This window comes from Pongo abelii, chromosome 1 (assembly GCF_028885655.2).
Source record: "Pongo abelii isolate AG06213 chromosome 1, NHGRI_mPonAbe1-v2.0_pri, whole genome shotgun sequence".
Classification (NCBI taxonomy): domain Eukaryota; kingdom Metazoa; phylum Chordata; class Mammalia; order Primates; family Hominidae; genus Pongo; species Pongo abelii.
This window is the reverse complement of record NC_071985.2, coordinates 186,718,824-186,738,647: the sequence shown is the minus strand read 5'-3', so window position 1 is coordinate 186,738,647 and position 19,824 is coordinate 186,718,824. Positions and strand designations below refer to the sequence as shown.

At 45.4% G+C, this 19,824-nt stretch overlaps 1 protein-coding gene across 8 annotated transcripts in view; it reads right to left on the bottom strand.

Moving 5' to 3' along the window:
• The window catches only part of MKNK1 (MAPK interacting serine/threonine kinase 1), a 47,498-nt gene that overhangs the window by 23,317 nt on the left and 4,357 nt on the right, over positions 1-19,824 (bottom strand). For 2 of the 8 annotated variants that reach the window (XM_054535210.2, XM_054535219.2), the window contains exons 2-4: positions 12,854-13,022; positions 12,530-12,603; positions 2,321-2,422 (exon numbers count right to left, since the gene is read on the bottom strand). In XM_054535210.2, the coding sequence (XP_054391185.1) occupies positions 2,321-2,420 (100 nt within the window). In that variant the 5' untranslated portion in view covers positions 2,421-2,422; positions 12,530-12,603; positions 12,854-13,022. Of the gene's footprint in view, positions 1-2,320; positions 2,423-4,942; positions 9,474-12,529; positions 12,604-12,853; positions 13,023-19,824 lie in introns of those variants that run through there. The other 6 variants (XM_009250817.4, XM_002810880.6, XM_054535197.2 and 3 more) reach the window with 5 other exon arrangements.

Below are 19,824 nucleotides of genomic sequence, written 5' to 3'. Positions count from 1 at the left end.
TGAACATCTACTATGTGCCAGACAGCATAACAGAGTAAGGAATAAAATAAAGGCCAGGTGCAGGGGCTTACACCTGTAATCCTAGCACTTTGGGAGGCCAAGCCAGGAGGACTGCTTGAGGCCAGGAGTTCAGAACCAATCTGGCCAACATAGCAAGACCCCATCTCTAAAATATATATATGTATGATCCCTCTCCTTTAAGGGCCACAGTCCAGTGGGGAAGACAGACACATACACAGGTGACCCTAGAATAAACCAGGCATTGGTAAATACTATCACAGAGGGACAAGGTACAGTTAAAAAAACAAAAAAAAGTTGGGGGAAGAAAGGGTTAAATCTGTTCAGAGAGGCTGGGCATGGTGGCTTACACATGTAATCCCAGCACTTTGGGAGGCCGAGGTGGGCGGATCAAGAGGTGAAGAAATCAAGACCATCCTGGCCAGTGTGGGAAACCCCATCTCTACTAAAAATACAAAAATTAGCTGGGTGTGGTGGCATGTGACTGAAGTTCCAGCTATCTGGGGGGCTGAGGCAGGAGAATCGCTTGCACCCGAGAGGCGGAGGTTGTAGTGAGCCAAGATCGTGCCACTGCACTCCAGCCTGGTGACAAAGTGAGACCCCGTCTCAAAAAAAAAAAAAAAAATTGTTCAGAGAATCTGGAGGATCCTCAGAGGAGAAGCGGTATGATTTGAATGAATACTCATTTACTCATTTACTGAGCACCTATTAACGTGCCAAGCTCTGTGTAAGCACTGGCTATACAAATGAGAATAAAACACTGTTCTATTTCATACCCCATATATGGAAGTCATTGGAGGCTTCTGAGAAGTCTCCAGAAGTCACCCACAGGAAACAGACAGAAGTAGGATGCAAAGGATGCCTTGAGGTTTTTAGGGTATTGAGTCATAGTTGTTCTAACAGAGTAATAGACCTGGGTTAAAGGAACATCTAGATGACCTGCCCAAGCTCACAAATAGCACAGCTCTTTGAGCCTCTTCCAAAGGACGCCACATCTCCATCACAGCACTAGCTGCCTGACCTCATCCCCACTCGGCCTCCATTCTTCAGCCTTTTCCTCTTGAGGCACCTAGCATTGAAACCCACAGCCTGAGCAGAAGACATTTCAACCATGAATTAGATTTTATCACTCTCAGTCAGGAGAAGTCCTGTCATTGCACAAGCTGTCCTTAAAAAACAGGAAGTACTCTCTTGTGTTAACTGAAAGAGCAAAAGAGCTGTTGATTAGGAAACTATTTGAAAACCTTGGGATCTTCGTCTCTCCCCCATCCCCATACGCTGACACACACACACACACCCCTGCTGTTTGAGTTAAAGGCAAACAAAAAAACCCTGCTGAAAGTACCTTCTTGGTTCCATCACAGTTTGGTCTTGTTTATAAGAGCAGATGGCACACTGTTATTTGTAAGTGTTTTAAATGATATGCTTCTCACAATGGACACGTTGGCATTAGCCCTTTACACAATTCAGGATAGGTGGGTGGCTGGAGGTCCCATATTCCCAACCCATAAAGTGCTTGTTATTGGAGCCACTCTACAGAACAGCCAATTCACTAGTGTGTCTGGAAGGCTGGAAGGAGGGATCAAGAGGCGAAGCTACTTCAGACCTCACAATGAAAGAAAACAAAACAGATGAAGTGGGGCACATCACTCCTAGGAGTAGCTACTGATCCTCTTGGTGCTTTGCACAAGTGTCCAATCACCCCATCACATGCCCAGTGATAAAAGGACCCACACTGAGCCTAGTGCCTCACACATAGAGAGTGTCAAAAAATGTCTGATGACCCAACATCATTTCTACTGAACACAACATGTACTCTTTAAAATGTAGTCAAACACATACAGCATAAGCAGCTACAATCTGAGAGACAAATTCTCTGCTTATAGGAGACTGAAGTTTCATTTGTGGCCATGGCCTTTGGTGTTTCTCTCTTCCTCTTATATAGTTCTATCTCTCAGCAGCCCCCTCCAGGAATAGCTGAGGGAAGAATCACATCTGAAAAAAGGGTGGAAGACCCCAGGCAACGCCACTGATAGATGGGTTTTCCTGCTCCCTGAAAAGGAAGCAGTACCTGAGCCATTTACAGGAGGCCAGCGCATCATCTGAGAGTTTTCCATCCCCGATCTCTTTCTGTAATGCCCTGTGTAAACTCCCTCATCCCCATCTTATCTCCCTACCACACAGATAACCACCATCTGGCTCTAACTTCACGCATTCTGTGATCTGGACCTGTGGCTCCTGGGATGCTCCTCCCATGCTTGGGAAGCTGCAGGCCCAGATATAGGGAAGTTGAGTGACCAACCTTCAAACTTTCCTGGCAAGGAGTCAGTGGCCCGGGCCCTCCGCTTCTTCTTCCTCCTCCTGTCACCATCTGCGATGGGAAGGGGTTCGCTACTGCCCATCTCTAGGAGATAAGAGGAGATGTAAGGGAAACATCACTGTACTGATCAAGCTGTAAATTTACCCAGAAGGGGGAAAAAAAAAGGTAGTGGGGGAGGACCCAAGAGGTTTACACTGACGGTTTTTAAATATCTGTGAAGACTATTGATTTGTTTTGACCTAGGAGGAAAAACTAAAGGCAAAGCCATTATGGGAGATCATTAACTGTGGAAAGGAGCTCAGACAGGCAGGCTAGATTAAAAGAGGCCAGCGGAAGCCTGCTTTAACCAAGCTCATTAGCGCATGGATTTAGATCTGCCACTGGTCAAACCATATTCCCCAAACAGAACAAGGACTCCATAGGCAGAACCCCACCTGTGACATCCTCCAGCCTCAGCATCAGAAAGGCAAAACTGGAAGATCTAGGCAAGAAGAGGGTTGGGAGTGGGGGACCACGCAGATGAGTCATAGGCTCAGCAACATCGCTATGGATGCACACAGGGCACAAATGGCCTGAAGTGGAGACAGCCTTTGTGAAGGCAGCAATAGGGCTGGGGTTCAAAATGGCCCCAAATTACTTCATGTCCAAGAGCATGGACTTGAGTGCCTATGGAGCCTACGGCATCCTCTCCTCCCACAGCTCCTCCATCAGAAGGGCTGCAGGTAGTGCCCATTCATAAGTCGGCAGTTGACAGGTCTGTGCCAGGCTGCTGGATGAGGTCACTTATTGCAAAAAACCTTATTATCTTTCACTGGCAAGCACCTGGCTCCCCATCTTAAAGGGAGGATTTGTGAGGCAGGCATTCAGACACTGCACAGATTGGGCAGAAAAAGGCTGGATGGAAAGAATAAGCAGGACACTGAGATGGGAAAGAGAAAAGGAGGAACAGTGAACCAGTGCCCAATCACAGTCCTGTTTCTAAGACACTCTAGTATGGGCCTTTCCTGTTAAAGATAAATTACTTATAGAACATGTCATGCCCCTGATCCAGAGTGGAGCCTTAATACTCTTTGCCTGCAGTTAGAAATAATAATATTTCTCTGAAGTCTCTGGGTCTAAATCCCCACCAGGGTGATTAAACCTTTACATCCTTCTAAAATAGAGGCACTCGAGTGCTGATGGGGCATACGACGTGAGAGACTTTTAGACCAACCTTCAATAAACACAGGCTCTCGGTTGTTGGTGTTTTTTTTTTTTTTTCTTTCTTTTTTTTCTGAGAGCTTTTAAAATGGAAGCTGGTTCTTTGCCCATTAAGGGGAAAGGCCCACTCTCTTCTCAGAGGATCTGGCGGCATACGACCAGAGAAAGAGCAAGTCTGCTAGGAAGACTGATTAGTGCTCATGCAGGTCCATACACTGTTCTCAGACGCAAGTACATGACAGCCATCCGGAGAGAGCACACAGGATGGCACTTTCAACACCACAATCCAGAAAGCATGGTTACGCAGCCAAGTGCCTGACAGCTCAATTTAGGCGCATTCTTCCGTCCATTTTGGGGATCTGATGACAGCACATTTTTAATTATAGTTTAGAATGGGGAACAGATAAACATACGGATAAAAGAAAGCCACAGAGCATCTCAAAATATAACTCTAGTCAAGAGCTTCAAACACAAGATATATCTGGGGACTGCAACACCCTATGAATTGAAAGAATTAAACATCTGGCTAGGCACCGTGGCTCACGCCTGTAATCCCAGCGCTTTGGGATGCTGAGGTAGGCAGATCACTTGAGGTCAGAAGTTCGAGACCATCGTGGCCAACATGGTGAAACCCGTCTCTACTAAAAATACAAAAATTAGCTGGGTGTGGTGGCGGGTGCCTGTAGTGCCAGCTACTCGGGAGGCTGAGGCAGGAGAATCGCTTGAACCTGGGAGGTGGAGGTTGCAGTGAGCCGAGATCACGCCATTGCACTCCAGCCTGGGTGACAGAGCAAGATTCCGTCTCAAAAAAAAAAAAAAAAAAAAAAAAAAATCTGCACCTCAACACCCACCCTCACCAAGGTAAATTAAAAGGAAAAAAGCTGCCCAAATGTATAACATGGTGAGAAATTCAGCAGAAATAAAACACAGGGTCACTCATCTTCAGGAGCTCAGGGAGGGGGTACTGGCCATCGGGGCAGCAGGCTGAGAAGGAGGAACCATTGTCTCTCTCTCTCTTGCGCTGACCTTGAGTGCAGTCCAGTGGCAACCCGTGTCCGCATCTATTTTCTCATCAGCACCGCAGGCCCAGTGCAGAGGAAACAGATTTGGGTTTCAGCTCTTTCTCCTTCCCCTGTCCACACTCTGATGGAGGGCCCCAGGACAAGCAAAACAGCCAAAAGGCAGGCAGAGCAGAGGAGCAGCAAGAGGGCTGGAGGCATTATAATTCACAGGGGACACTCAGGCACACGACTCTAACGAGAAAACCCTGTTAGCGACAATTTATACTTGGTCTTTACCACAGCAGGGCTGAGGGAGCCTCTTGTGCGAGAAGCATACCTCAGAGCACTGCCGCACACGTAATATTAGATTTTATGGCTTCACACACACACAAAGACAGAGTACCTGGTATATTCTGCATGGATTTCAATGAAAGAGGGTACGCCAGAAGGGAGAAATGGTTAAGACTTTCCTTGGAAATGGAACTTGGAGAGTTGTTTCTGAAACTAGGAAGGAAAAAATGTAGGAAGATGGGTGAAGTGAAAGAAACATGCTGAGCTTCCCTGGTTACACAGGGGGAGGTGAGAGGTGTCATAATCTCACCAAGGGGTCGCTAGTTGCCCATGTGGAGCCTGGCCACACACTGTTTTCATCACAGAGTCCACTAGCAGGTCTGTGGGGCCTTAATTCATCATGCACACACTCACGGGATAAATGCTGCCTCAGGGAGTGGAACCCCCGCAGTAAAGCTGCACCTCAGCTCACCTGCTTCCCTTGGCCTAGGAATTCTTCTTGGTCATCAAAAGCTGGCTCAATAGTCCCCACCCTTTTGCAGCTCCCTGATAACTCCAGATGAGTTAAGGTTTCTACAAAGACTCTGGAAGTCAGTTAGGTGCTCTGCAAATGGAGGGTGTTACTGAGCAGAACTAGTAGTTGGTGCTCCATCCTCTGCTCCCAAACACCCTGCGAGAAGCCCCATGAGGGCACTGATTTTATTTGGCCTTGAGTGCTCCCCTGTGTTCCTAAAGGCTGAGATTGTCCCCTGTTCACTTGTTTCTCCTACAGATCATGGCACAGTGTCAGACACATAGCAGCCGTCAGAAACTGCACTGAAATAGAAATGATATGAAATGACATGCATACTGTTAGGTGTGGGGTATGTCACACTGGCCCTTTAGGTACCAAATGCACATCCTGAAAGAAACATGGGTACAACTTTGCCCTGCAGACAATGCAGAGTAAGGCTACTTAGTTTTATGAATCCAGTTCAGGAATTCTATTAATTCCTGGATAAGCTCCCTTTCAAAAAACGGTCTAGGACACAAAACGTCCTTCACTTTTTTATCTTTTCTTTTCTTTTTGAGATGGAGTCTTGCTCTGTCACCCAAGCTGGAGTGCAGTGGCACAATCTCAGCTCAGTGCAACCTCTGCCTCCCGGGTTCAAGCGGTTCTTCTGCCTCAGCCTCCCGAGTAGCTGGGACTACAGGCACATGCCACCATGTCCAGCTAATTTTTTGTACTTTTTAGTAGAGACGGGGTTTCGCCATGTTGGCCAGGCTGGTCTTGAACTCCTGACCTCAGGTGATCTGCCTGCCTTGGCGTCCCAAAGTGCTGGGATTACAGACGTGAGCCACTGCGCCCAGCCAGGTCCTTCACTTTCTAAACAGAAGCCTGGTTCTTGTTATAGGACTGGGCAATGTGTCTGTTATTACAGAGGAAGAAGTGAGCACTTCTTTTCAGTTTCAGGCAGATCCCAGCTGGTCTGGAGGCTCCCAGCACTTCCGCTGCCTCCAGCCCTTGCCTTCCTCTTGGGAACGGCTCGGCAGTCCACCACGTGTCTATTAGTGGAGGTGGAAGTGGAACTGAAGAAGCAGCATGCTGCTTGCTGACAGGGAAGGCACACAGGCTTGGCATCAGGCGAGCAAGGCAGAAGCCCTGGTTCAGCTATTATAACAGAACCAAGGCCAAGTTACTGTGCCTCTTAGAGTCTCAGTTTCCTCATCTATCAAATAGGTTTAAAAACACATCCGCCCTGTCTACCTCACAGGTTGTTGTAAAGACCCAATGATGGCCAGGTGTGGTGGCTCACACCTGTAATCCCAGCACTTTGGGAGGCTGAGGCAGGTAGATCACCTGAGGTTGGGAGTTTGAGACCAGCCTGACCGACATGGAGAAACCCCCGTCTCTACTAACAGTACAAAATTAGCCAGGCATGGTGGTGCATGCCTGTAATTCCAGCTACTTGGGAGGCTGAGGCAGGAGAATCGCTTGAACCCTGGAGGCGGAGGTTGTGGTGAACTGAGATTGCACCATTGCACTCCAGCCTGCGCAACAAGAGCGAAACTCCATCTCAAAAAAAAAGCAAAAACAAACAAACAAAAAATACCCAGTGATATACTTCACATAAATATGTTTCCAAAAACATATGCATATGCACAGGTATGTATGCACACGTATGAACCCAACAGAGTAGAAAGACTAGACAGAAATACATAAAACTGCTAATATGCTACAATTTTAAAAAGTGCCAACTATATGGATATTTTGTACACATTATCTCTAATTCTTATCGTAATCTCAAAAGGTAAATATTTTTGCCATATTTCAGGTAAAGAAAGAAGCTCAGAGCAGGCAGCTGGTAGATTAAATAACCTATCCAATGCCAAACATCTAGTTAGTGGTTTAACCGGGATTCAGACTCAATGCTGCTCTTTCAAGTCCAGATCATTTCTAATCCATAAGAGTTTTCTCTATGTGATGGGGTGATTTTTATTTTCTTTTTTATATTTGCAGTATTCTCTAAATTGTATACAATGAAATTTATTTTTCCTGCTATTATTGTTTAACTCATGTTTTATTTTTAAATAAAGTATACCATAATCTTTCTCTAATACACATTGGAATTTAGTATCTGATTTTAGTTTTTAAAAATGTGTCTAGATTTCTCTGTATTAAAATTCAACATTCAGTGATGAAAGAAACATTTTAGGAATATTGGTGCCATGAAGATACTAATTTCACAATCATTCAAAACAACCAATGTTATTTTTATTTTTTTAAAAATGCTACTTCTTAAAAGTGAATATTTTATAAAAACAAATGAAAAAATGTGCTGAACATTGGAGCATGAGAGCTATGGCTCTCCTCCACTGCACGAACTGCAGCAAGCTGCTTAGCTTCTCTGAGGATCAGTTTCCTTGTATATGAAATGAGGTAAGCAGAGGGCCTGGGCTGCCCATGCCACAAGGCTGCTGTGAGGATCAAATAAGAGACTAGAAGTGAAAGCACCACTGACTTACTCTTCAATAATGCTATATTTATTAGGCACCTACTGATCGTCTGGTGCTAGACAGTGAGAATATAAGAGAAGACACAGTCTCTTCCCTGATGGCGTTTAAATCTGCTGCTGACACTTAAAACAATTTCAACATAGTAGGGCAAGTGCTGGGACACGGAGGCACCAGGTGCTGTGGAGCAGGAGAGAGGAAGCTAACCCAGTTGGGTAACTAGAGGAAGAGACAGCTAAGCCTCAATACCTGAGGGATGAGTGGGCTGGTCAGGCTGAGGCCTGGGAGAGAGTGTCCCAGAGCAAGGAAGGGCATAGGCTGAGGCCTGGAGGAGGGACAGAGGGCCGGTGGGGGCCACTGGTGATCGCTCAGGTTGGCAGGGGCACAGAGCACATGGGAGGAGGGATGATATTAGCTCACAAGCAGTCTCACTGTCATCGATGACAATAAATGTCTCCATTCCTAGGCATATGTTTATCTTGTTTTCTCCATTAAAATAGGAATGCACGTTTTGTCTCTTTGTAAAACCTGTGAGTGAACGAGCACTGATGGTACTGAAGGTATATTAAATGTTAAGGATACAGATCCAGGAATCATCCTGGTTCCTGCAGGGGAGAGGTACAGAGAACTCATAGAGCAGATGAGGAAGGGTTAGGGAGGCTCCCTAGAAGGACTACTACAGCACAGAGATTCCTGACATGCAAGCACCCATCCACCATTCTGCCCCAGAAGGTGAACTCGAGGCCCACCTTCTGGAAGAACTGTGTTACTTCTCCATAGTCTTACGAGCCACACTGTCCCCAAAGGAACCAGATCTGTACTCCAAATTTTGAAGAGCCTGCAGAGAACTCATCAGCTTTCATATCTGTGCATGAAACCAGAGACGATCCTCTCCCTACTAAGAACCCGACTTTGCTGGCTAGCTCAGCTCTGCAAACTTAGCTCACACTCCTCTCCCAACCACTTCAGAATTCTTTTCAAGGTCTCCCCAACCTTTAAGAGCGATTTCCCTCAGGCACAAGAGCTTTCTTGAGAAGAAATAGTGGTGAGAGCAAGCAGAGGAGTGTAATTACCGACCCAGCTGCCTTCTCGGGCATCAGCTAGCTGAGCATTCCAAAACAAATGGAGAACGGAGAAAATGATCAGGAACTGAGGGACTGAAAGGAAGTGTCATGGGCACTCTTAAGGAAGTGGCCAAGACTAAGAAATGTGAGACAGAGGAGGCAATGAGGGGGTGCCTGGGGAGACTGACCCCAGAACATTTACATCTTTGAAGTAGTAGCCGGAGCAATATTAGAGTTAGAGTCCACATGACTACTCCTAGTAGTGACATTACTCACACACACATGCTGCTTACTGTAGGCCAGGCAGCATTCTAAGCACTTTACCAACGCTACACTTTACATATACTAACTTATTTAATCATCACTACTTTATGAGCTAAGTATCCAGATTTTACAGACGAAGAAACTGAAGTACAAAGAGATTAAATGATTTGCTCAAGGTCGCATAGCTCGTAAGTGGCAGAGCTGAGATCTACATCTAGATAGTCAAGCTTTTAACCATTACACTGTATTTAAACCTTAATGCTGAAAGGCAGAAGGGGTAGCTAGTAAAAGTAGCCAGGCACCAATGAGAATGCTCTTGTTTATAAACCTTAGCACAGAGCTTCCCTGCTGATGTGCTGTGAATGAGGTATTGATCCCCTCATCTGGCCTCCAGTCACTCGCTGTTACTCAGGTGTGCAGAACAGTATCATTTTCAGCGTGTGCTATGATGTGAAAAGGTTGGGCAGCACTGCCCTAGCTTCTGGAAATATGAAAGCATTATTACCACATTATCATCATCCTATTAATCGAAAACTTCATTTATCAGAAGTTTCTTCTTCTTGCTCTGAGCTTGCCTTGTATTTTGTCGTCTTATGAAAGATGAGCTACCAACCAAAGTCCACCCACATTATTTCATGGCAGTTCTGGTGTCAGGGACAGGCTACGTTCTTCTGCCTGACCCATTAGTGGGAAGATTTGGTTTTGTGGCACCATCATTATGCGGGGACAAGGAAAGGGTACACTCAAACAGACACTAGTCAGATTTAACACATGACGGATAAAAGGAGCCACTTGTAAAGTCAGCTCAAGCAAAGGACCGTCTGTCCATAAGGATACTGCAAGCGGCTAAGGTATTCTTTCCCCAAGAGTCCGGTGTGAAGGGAGGCTGGGCTGCAGTATGCAGGTGGCAGCATCTCACTCCGCTGCAATGAAACTGGCAGGTGAGGCCTGCTAGGGTGCCAGCAAGGGATCCCCCACAGGCCTCAGACAGGACTGGGGGCCTGAGAGTCCTAGAGACAAAAGGTCACAACTCCAGTCCATCTTCTCCCTCTGTTCTGATTCTGGGATCACAGGCAGCCTTCAGAGCTGTCACTGCATCTCCTGGTGGAAGGAACAAGAGGAAGGATATGGAAGGGGAGAAGGAAGTGTGTGCTGAAGAAAGAGCAAGCAGGAGGAAAGGACTGCATGGGAGTGGGGAGCAGCGTGTAGAAAGCTGACAAAGGTGGGCTGCGCTCAAGGCCCCCAAGCACAAACGCAGCCCACGAGGCTCTCCAACCCCAAGCCCCTGTCTACCTTCCAGCCTCAGCACCCAACACAGCCATTGTTTCACGTAAAAATGAAACTAGTGGCTAGTTTTGCTTGCCATTCAAGGGATCCCACACGTGCTTTTCCTTGAGTCAAGTGCTATACTTCGGTTTGCCGCAGAAGTACTTTATGAGCATTTCTATTTTGTTACACAGAATATTAAAGAGATCTGTTCTCAGGGTTGAAATTCAATAAAACTGACAATTTTTGCTACTTCATCAAAGACATTCTTGTGTGAAAATGGCATTAAAAAAAAGCCGGGTGTGGTGGCTCATGCCTGTAATCCCAGCACTTTGCGAGGCTGAGGTGGGCAGACCACCTGAGGTCAGGAGTTCGAGACCAGCCTGGCGAACATGGCAAAACTCTGTCTCTATTAAAAATACAAAAATTAGCTGGTTATGGTGGCAGGTGTCTCTAATCTCAGTTACTCAGGAGACTGAAGCAGGAGAATCACTTGAACCCGGGAGGCGGAGGGTGCAGTGAGCCGAGGTCGTGCTGTTGCAGTCCAGCCTGGGCGACAAAGTGAGACTCCATCTCAAAATAAAAACAAAAACAAAAACCTGGGAGTACATAGCAGTGGAGAATATAGTGGCTACTGGCATAGTTCAGCATCACCACCTTGACGAAGGCACCAATAGTCTTACTCATTGTTGCTTTCTAGCAACAGATAGCATCTTAGTACTATTACAAAAATCATTTTGACTGTGCAGATTCCTAAAGGAGTTTTGGGGACCCCCATGGTCTGCAGTGTACGCTGCAAAACACTGGCCTAGGCGATGGGGAGGGACTGGGTGTGACTGGAGCTATGCCTGGGGGCCACGGAACTGACTGTGATACGAAGAACAAACTGGAGGCTAGAGCAAGAGTGAGGGCTGAAAGAGGCTGCTGGAACAGCCTGGGGCAGGGTGAGAAAGGCCTACAATGGAGACAGGGAGAGCAGGGAGAGCAAGCAAGAGGAGGTGAGGTATGTAACAGAGTGAGGGAATGAAGCTATCGACGCAGAACTGGTCCTAGTCTTACCAAATGACTGAAGAAGATGGGGGCAAAAACTACAGCCCTCCTTGAAGGAAGGGACAGTGTTTAATTCCTCTGTATCCCCACTGCCTAGCATGCAGCCAGGAAGAGGCGGGCCTCATATACTCATGATTACATGTTTATTAACCAAAGTCAGGTCACCATAAGAACAGCAGGACCATCAAAGACGGGGAGAATTCAGGAAGCGGAGCTGGCTGGGGATGGGGAGCAGGGAAAGACAATGGCACCACCGGGGACCTTCAGATGAAGAAGGGTGACACACGGCCACCAGGGACTATGAAAACTCACTCATCAGGCTAAAATCACTCTCACTCAGCCTTCATCTGACCCAAATCTGCAAATGAGGCATTATTCATAATGGCATGACAAAACCTCCGGTGACAGTGTAAAACAGAACACTTCAAAATGTCATCATATATATCATATATACGTTAAAAAACCTGAAAAGATACATCTCAAATTATTATTATGTTTTGAGCTAGGGTCTCGCTCTGTCACCCAGGCTGGAGTGCAGTGGCACAATCTCGGCTCACTGCAGCCTCCGCCTCCCGGGTTCAAGCAATCCTCTTGCCTCAGCCTTCCAAGTAGCTGGCACTACAGGCATGTACGACCATGCTTGGCCAGTTTTTAAATTCTTTGTAGAGATAGTCTTGCTATGTTGCCCAGGCTGGCCAAATTATTAGCAATGGTTATTTGGGGAGGGACAGTGTCTAATTACTCTCTATCCCCACTGCCTAGTATGGAGCCAGGCAAAGAGGGTCTTCATACACTTCTGCTGTATTTTATCTTGTTTTGTTATGAAGTAGTTGTTTTAATTTCATAATTAAATAGATCTGGCCAGGCGCAGTGGCTCATGCCTGTAATCCCAGCACTTTGAAAGGCCAAGGCAGGCAGATCACTTGAGGTCAGGAGTTTGAGGCCAGCCCGGCTAACATGGTGAAACCTGTCTCTACTAAAAACAAAAATTAGCTGGGTGTGGTGGTGCACGCCTGTAATCCCAGCTACTCAGGAAGCTGAGGCAGGAGAATCGCTTGAACCTGGGAGGCAGAGGTTGCCGTGAGCCGAGATTGCACCACTGCACTCCAGCCTGGGCGACAGAGGGAGACTCTATCTGAAAAAAAAAAGTAAATAAATACGTTTTAGTTACATGTTTTCCTTATGACCCTGCCATGTCATTCTGTAGAAATGTGTTCCTCCTACTAAGTGTTATCTGAGTCGTACCAGGGCAGCTCCGCTATTCCTAGCTAACCAACTAAGTGCTGAAAACCAAGGTCTCTTACCCGCCCCTTCCTCTGGATGTATCAGATCATTTCAATTTGAAGTAATCTAAAAGGATAACTAAAATGTACACCCAATCTTACCTATAGGTTTTTCCAAATTTTGAGAAGATACCGTCTGTAAACTTGAAATCCCAAATGAAATAAAGCCCCTGTCAGGGAATTGGTGTCTTCTAGCTACACGAAGTGTCTCAATGGCCTTTGTGCGTAGCTGGCAATCTTCAGTTCTCCATTAGCCTCTGACATGGAAACGCTGAAAAAGCAGAAATAGAAAGGAAATCAAAATGCTGACTTCTTTAAAAGGACCAGAAAAGAGAAAGATCAATCTGAACGTGCCCCAAACCTATGAGTTACCCCACTAAGTAGATATACACACAGCAATCACAGGTTTCCTGTCTTTAAAATCAGACATTTGAATTAAATTTTTTGTAGAGAGAGAGTCTTGTTATGTTGCCCAGGCTGGCCAAATTATTAGCAATGATTATTTGGGAAGGGGTGGCTTCTAATTCCTCTCTATCCCCACTGCCATTAAGCACTGGAAGATTTAACAAAGGTCTGATTCTGTTTCCATTATGGGATTCCAGACCCAAAAAGATATAACTGGACCTGGATGATAGAGATCGACACCTCTGCTCTGAGGAGTCTCAGGCAAAAGGTAAAAGTTGACAGGCCAGGCGTGGTGGCTCATGCCTGTAATCCCAGCACTTTGGGAGGCTGAGGCAGGTGGATTGACTGAGCTCAGAAGTTCGAGACCAGCCTGGGCAACATGGTGAAACCCAACCCTACAAAAATACTAAAATTAGCCAGGTGTGGTGGCACACACCTGTAGCTGCTTGGGAGGCTGAGGCGGGAGGATTGCTTGAGCCCAGGAGGTTGAGACTGCAATGAGCCAAGATCATGCCACTGCACTCCAGCCTGGGTGACAGAGCGAGGCACTCCTCTGCTATCCACATTTTTAGAGAAATGAGCTGGGCTCCCTCTCCTAGTGGTCAAGTCCAAGTCTCACAGGCAAGAGGTAACAGAGCCCGAAAGATAAAGTAGACGCTGAGAGTGGGAGGTGGCATGAATGGGAACAAGGTTTTTTGTCGAATACATAATTATTGCTAGTTTTCAATCTGATGACTTCATTTCCTCTATGTTCACTGTTATTTTAATACCATGGCTCTAGCTATACAAGTCAAAGTTGCTTTGTCAACTGCCCTATGAAATGAACATGCATTTCCCCTTTTCTCGGTGGAAAAGCTCTGAAAATGCAGTTTAACTCTGAATTCTGAGCCAAAATTTCTAAAAAGGCTTTCTAACTGGAAGTTGGGTGTGTTTCACCATGACCTCAAACCACATGTCCCAAGCGGGACTTGTGCCCAACCCCCACCCACTGCCTCCTTCCTCTGATTTCTCTTCTTCCCTATCAGATCACGTCATCCTGCCAGTTATTCCTCAAAGGCAAGCACTTATCTTTTTCATCTTTGCATTACCAGCATCTAACACAGTATCTGGCAAAAATGGGCTCTAGTGAATCTGAATGAATTACTTAATACACCAAATATCTCTTTAACATCCAATAAAGATGTTAGCACACTGGATAGTCCTTCCTACTATGCTCTTTATTCCCAAACAAATCTGAAACCCAGTGAAACTGTTTCCAGAGCCTAAGGAAACTCAGGGTATGCTCTCTTTCTTCACTTCTACTACCACACTTCCAGGGACAGGCTTGAACACCATTCAACGACAGGATCTGGCTCCATTAGCCAGGCTGGAGTGCAGTGGCATGATCTTGGCTCACTGCAGCCTCCACCTGCCAGGCTCAAGTGATCCTCCCACCTCAGCCTCCCAAGTAGCTGAGACTACAGGCACGAGCCACCACGCCTAATTTTTGTATTTTTTGTAGACACAGGGTCTCACCATGTTGCCCAGACTGGTATTGAGCTCCTGAGCTCAAGTGATTTGCCTCTCTCAGCCTCCCAAAGTGCTGGGATTATGGGCGTGAGCCACCGCGCCTGGCCTTGAGCTTTCATTGTGTCTTTAGTCTTGTCATAGGTTTAGACCCCCACCTGGTCCCTTCTTGTTACCTATGGTAGGAGTTGGCAATTTTTTTTCTGTAAAGTGCCAGATGGTAAGTATTTTAAGCTTTGTGTGTCACATGATCTTTGTTATGACTCAATTTTGCATTTGTAGAGAGAAAGCAGTAGACAATATGTAAATCAATGATTGTCGCTATATGTCAATAAAACTTTATTTTTGGACACTGAAATTTAAATTTCATATGATTTTCACATGTCATAAAATATTGATCTTTTCTTGACTTGTCCCCAACCACGTAAAAATGTAAAAAGTACTCTTAGTTTGCATCCACACAAAAACAGGCGGTGAGTCAAACATGGCCTGTGGGCCATAGTTTGCCAACCCTTGGCCTACAGTAGAAAAAAAAAACCCTCAGAATTCCTTATGGACTTTGGGTTATTTTGCCACATGGAGCCACCTTAGGCTGGGGAAGTAGAAAGCATAGGGCTTTTGGGCATTAGGTCCTAGGTTCCAGTTCTGGCCCTACCATCTACCAGCCGGGTAGCCTTGGACATAAAATTCAACCTCTCTGAGCTTTACTACCATCATCTATAAAATGGGGCAATAACATCTATGAGTTGTCATGGCAATTAAGTGAGCTAATGTATATAGAGCTCATGGCACCAGTATCTGGCATACAGTAGGCACTCAATAGTAACTCTTATTCCAGCTTCTGACATGGCTTCTCCAGATCAACTGCAGCTCTGGAAAGCAACCCAGCCACTCTGTGAACCACAATTGGCCACAGGAAGGAATAAACTGACAGCAAATACAAAGGCAGAGAGAGAATGTGGAGGTTTTCAGATACCTGCCACAGGATTCTAAGTGCCTGGTTAGCCCTAATTCCTTCTGGCACCATTTAAAATTCCTCTGGTCCCTTTTTCCTCCTCAAAAATTACTTCTGACTCTCACAGTTCTTAAAGATTCTTAGCATTCTTTACCAACTATCCAGATGGACCCTGGAGCCCTATCCTCATTCCTGTACCACCTGCTGGTATAGTGCTGCGGTGGGGAAGGGTGACCATGGCCAGACCAAACCTACACAGATCCATCGGCCTGCAGCTGGGTCTTATGTAGGCTGGGTCTGGCGAGGCACCCAATTCTCTCTCAACTGTTCATGAATTTCTTGCTGTACTGGGAATGAAATTTCTTCAGTGCTTAAGAACTAGACTTTCTACAGAAGTTTTAGAGCAAAAAAAAAAAAAAAAAATCACCATGTATACAAACAAAAGATCCATCACATTACTTTCAAGACAGAAAACATCAGTGAGGCACAGGTAAGGCTAAGGTTTATGGTATCTCTACCCTTGGTCCAAAAAGCCAGATCTCGACCTGTCACTTCCTTGCTCTAAAACTTCTAATGGGTGTCCACTGCCTCTGGAGTAACCAAGCTTCTGTGCTGTCACTCAGGGCCTCCATCACCTTGTCCCAGACCACCCCTCTATGGGAGTCTTAACCTGCAGTCTAGTCAAAAGGGACTGTATTTCCACCTGATTGCTCTAACCAATTCCCAGCTTCCCACACTTGTGCATAAGTAAATCACCTGTAACATTTTATTACACATCTTCCCCTAGACTGTGAGCTAGGGACAGGGTAGAGACTATGTCTCCTTCATCTCTGGGTCCCCTATACCTAGCAGAGGCTCTGGCATGGGGCAACCACTTCATAATTGTTAATGAATGGATGGAAACAGCTGAAGTTATTCTTCCCTTAAGCTGTTTTAGCTGGACTCTTATTAGAAGACCGAGTACAGTCTGGGTCACTGCCACAAGGCAGAAAAACCGAAGAGAAAGAAAAGAGGCATGACCAATGTGATCCAAGCAATGGAAAATAGGTTTTAAGAGTGAGGTTAAAGAGACCAAGGCTGTTTAGCCAGGAGAAGAGAAGATGAGGCCTAACTGGAAAAGGTTCTCATGAGAAAATCTTGATCTCATCCTCCCTTTAAAATCAGAAGAAACTTTTCCATATTCATGGAAAATGGAACAAGAAGAAATGGCTTACGTTAAGGCCCGAAGGGTTTAAGCTGGACAGAAAGAAGAACCAAATTAGGCATCACTTTTTCAGAGATATTGTTATTGTACTTTTGGCAAGTGAATTGGAGGGGTCTTGCTTGGCACTCTTGTTGAAGGCTGTGAAAAAAGTAATACATGTGCTGCTCTGTTCCTGTTTACTGTGGAGAGAGGTGAAAACACAAGTCAGGTAAGATTTTCTAACGAGCCACTGATTTTTATTGACCCATTTCCTACAGGCACTTGCTGCCATGTTATGCATTGCAACCATGTGCTGGAACAATCTAGTATCTCAAAGGTTCCTGACAGGGCAATGGAAAGAAAGAGAAGGTAACAATGTGGGGGAAGGGAAAATGGCCCTAATAAATATACTTTCTATAAAAACAGTACCAAACTGGGCATTCATATATTTATTAATATTATTACTATTAAAGCTCACATTCATTGAGCACCTACTATGTGACAGGCATTGTGCTGTTTTATCTCAATTCTCATAACAATCCCATGAGGTAAGTAATATTTGTATTCTCATTTTACAGAGGAAGAAACGGAAACTCAGGAAGATTAAATAACTTGCCCAAGTCACACAGGTAGCAAGTGACAGAGCCAGGACTCAAACCCAGGTAGTCTGACTCGAGAGTCCATATAGCTAACTACTGTCTCTCTGTAAGGATGAGAGGCTGGAATATAAACTCTAGTCTCTCTGAATCCTGTTCATATTCTCAGCTCTTCCTCATACAGTCCCAAGCCAGGACATTAGCAAGAGTTGAGGCCTCAGAAGTGAACCAAAATACTCCTCTGATTATCAGCATCTACAAAATGGGGGCAATTACACCCACATCATAGAGTTGTCAATGGGAATTAAGTGAGCTAATGTATATGGAGCTCATGGCATCAGTGCCTGGCATACAGTAGGCACCCAATAACTAGTAACTGTTATTCCAGCTTCTGATATGGCTTCCCCAGATCAGCTGTGGCTCTGGAAAGCAACCCAACCACTCTGTGAACCACAACTGGCTGCAGGAGGGAATAATCTGACAGCAAATACAAAGGAAAGAAACAGACTGAGGACTCTCAGATGAGCAGATGCAGGACTTGAATGCCAGCCTCTGGACTCCAAGTTAGTGTTCTTTCCTACTTACAGACTCTTGTTGAATTTGAGGGTGAGAAAATGAAGAGACAGGATGTGCCAAATGGGCTGCCTTCCCCGACAGACCCTTTTGTAATGAACTGTCAATCTCCCATCAGAACCCATGCCTGAAATACCAGGGTCCAGCAGCCTCTGTAAACTGGTTCTAAGATTCTACTAGCTAAGGATAGCAATGCGCTGATTTATGGCACTGAGGGTGCTGCCAAAATGCTCACCTATTAAACCTATCAAGCAGACCTAGTCCATGCAGCTTCCAAACTAGGCCAGTGATTCACCATTTAAGCCTCTTCACTGATGTCCCCATTCTGGGACCATCTTTGCTCCAGTCTAACCTCCGTCCTGCTGCCAGAGAAAACAGAGCGCCAGTCAGGGCATCTGGAGCCTCGTAGCATAAGGAAGATAACATGGGCCTCTGAACTCAGCACTGCTAGTTTTGAACCAACCTGTGCCCTTACTATCTATCTAACCTTGGGGAAGTCACTTTAATCTTTCTGAGGTCTGGTTTCTTCATCTTTAGATTGGAGATAAATAGGCCTATATTACAGGATTAAATATAGTATGTAAAACATCCAGCATACTGCAAGCCAGAAAGCAAAGGAGACACTTGATAAATGCTAGTGTTCTGCTCCCTACTCCACTCTCTACATTTTAGCCAAAATCTGCCACTTCGGCTTATTTCTTCTCCTCACCAACTCCTCTCCCCTCCTACAACACACACACACACACCCCTACACCTGTGCATTTCTGCCTCTCAACCGTTGCTCAAGCTGTTCCTTCTTCCAGGAATAAACTCCCTCCAAGGCCCAGCATAAATTCTCCACCTTCAGGAATCCTCTGGTCATGCTGGGATTGATTTCTCCTTCTCCCAAACTCCCACTTTGTTTACATTCCTTACTACATTTACCATAGTCAGACTGATTTCAGTTATTTATGTACTTATCTATCTTCCCAACTACACTGGAGGGAGAAGGTTCTGAGAAGACAATTATTTATGGGAGGGCAGGAAATGTGTTGTTTTCCTCTGTGTATATTTCTCAACACCAGGGTCTTGTACATAGCAAGAGCTCAATATGTGCTTACTGAATTGAATCTTTCCATCCTATACTGGGAATCTTTACAGAAAGATCCCGGACTGAGTTCATTCTAGAACTGCATTTACTGCCTAACTTGATAAATAGGCAATTTTTGAAGTACATGAATATTCCTAAACTAAGATCCACTAATACTCATGTGGGCTTGTTTCATTCCTTCATCCATTCTTCCAATACACTCTGGACTTTTCTTGGGATCTCTCTCCAACATACAAGGAGACATTGCTGGGACAACACTTCTCACTCACGGAGATCTGGGAGCAAGCTCTTTGGAGAACTGTTCCACCCCACTGGGTAGGAGGTGACTGCCATTAAAACCACACTAAAACCCAGAGTTGTGGAATTAAAAAATAGATATGAATGATCTGCCTTAGTTTCCAAGCTATAACATAGAGCTAAAAACACTAAAAACAGTGTCTGGAACACAGCAAGTGTGCAATAAATGTTAGATGTTGTATTAACAACGTAGTAGACTGGAAAAAACAGAGTCATGACATTTCACTTCTAGAACTATCTCCACTACTGACTGATTCCTTGTGTAATCTCTTTTTTTTGAGATGGAGTCTCACTCTTTCGCCCAGGCTGGAGTGCAATGGCACAATCTCAGCTCACTGCAACCTCTGCCTCCTGGGTTCAAGCGATTCTCCTGACTCAGCCTCCCAAATAGTTGGGATTACAGGCGCCCACCATGATGCACAGCTAATTTTTGTATTTTTAGTAGAGATGAGGTTTCACCATGTTGGT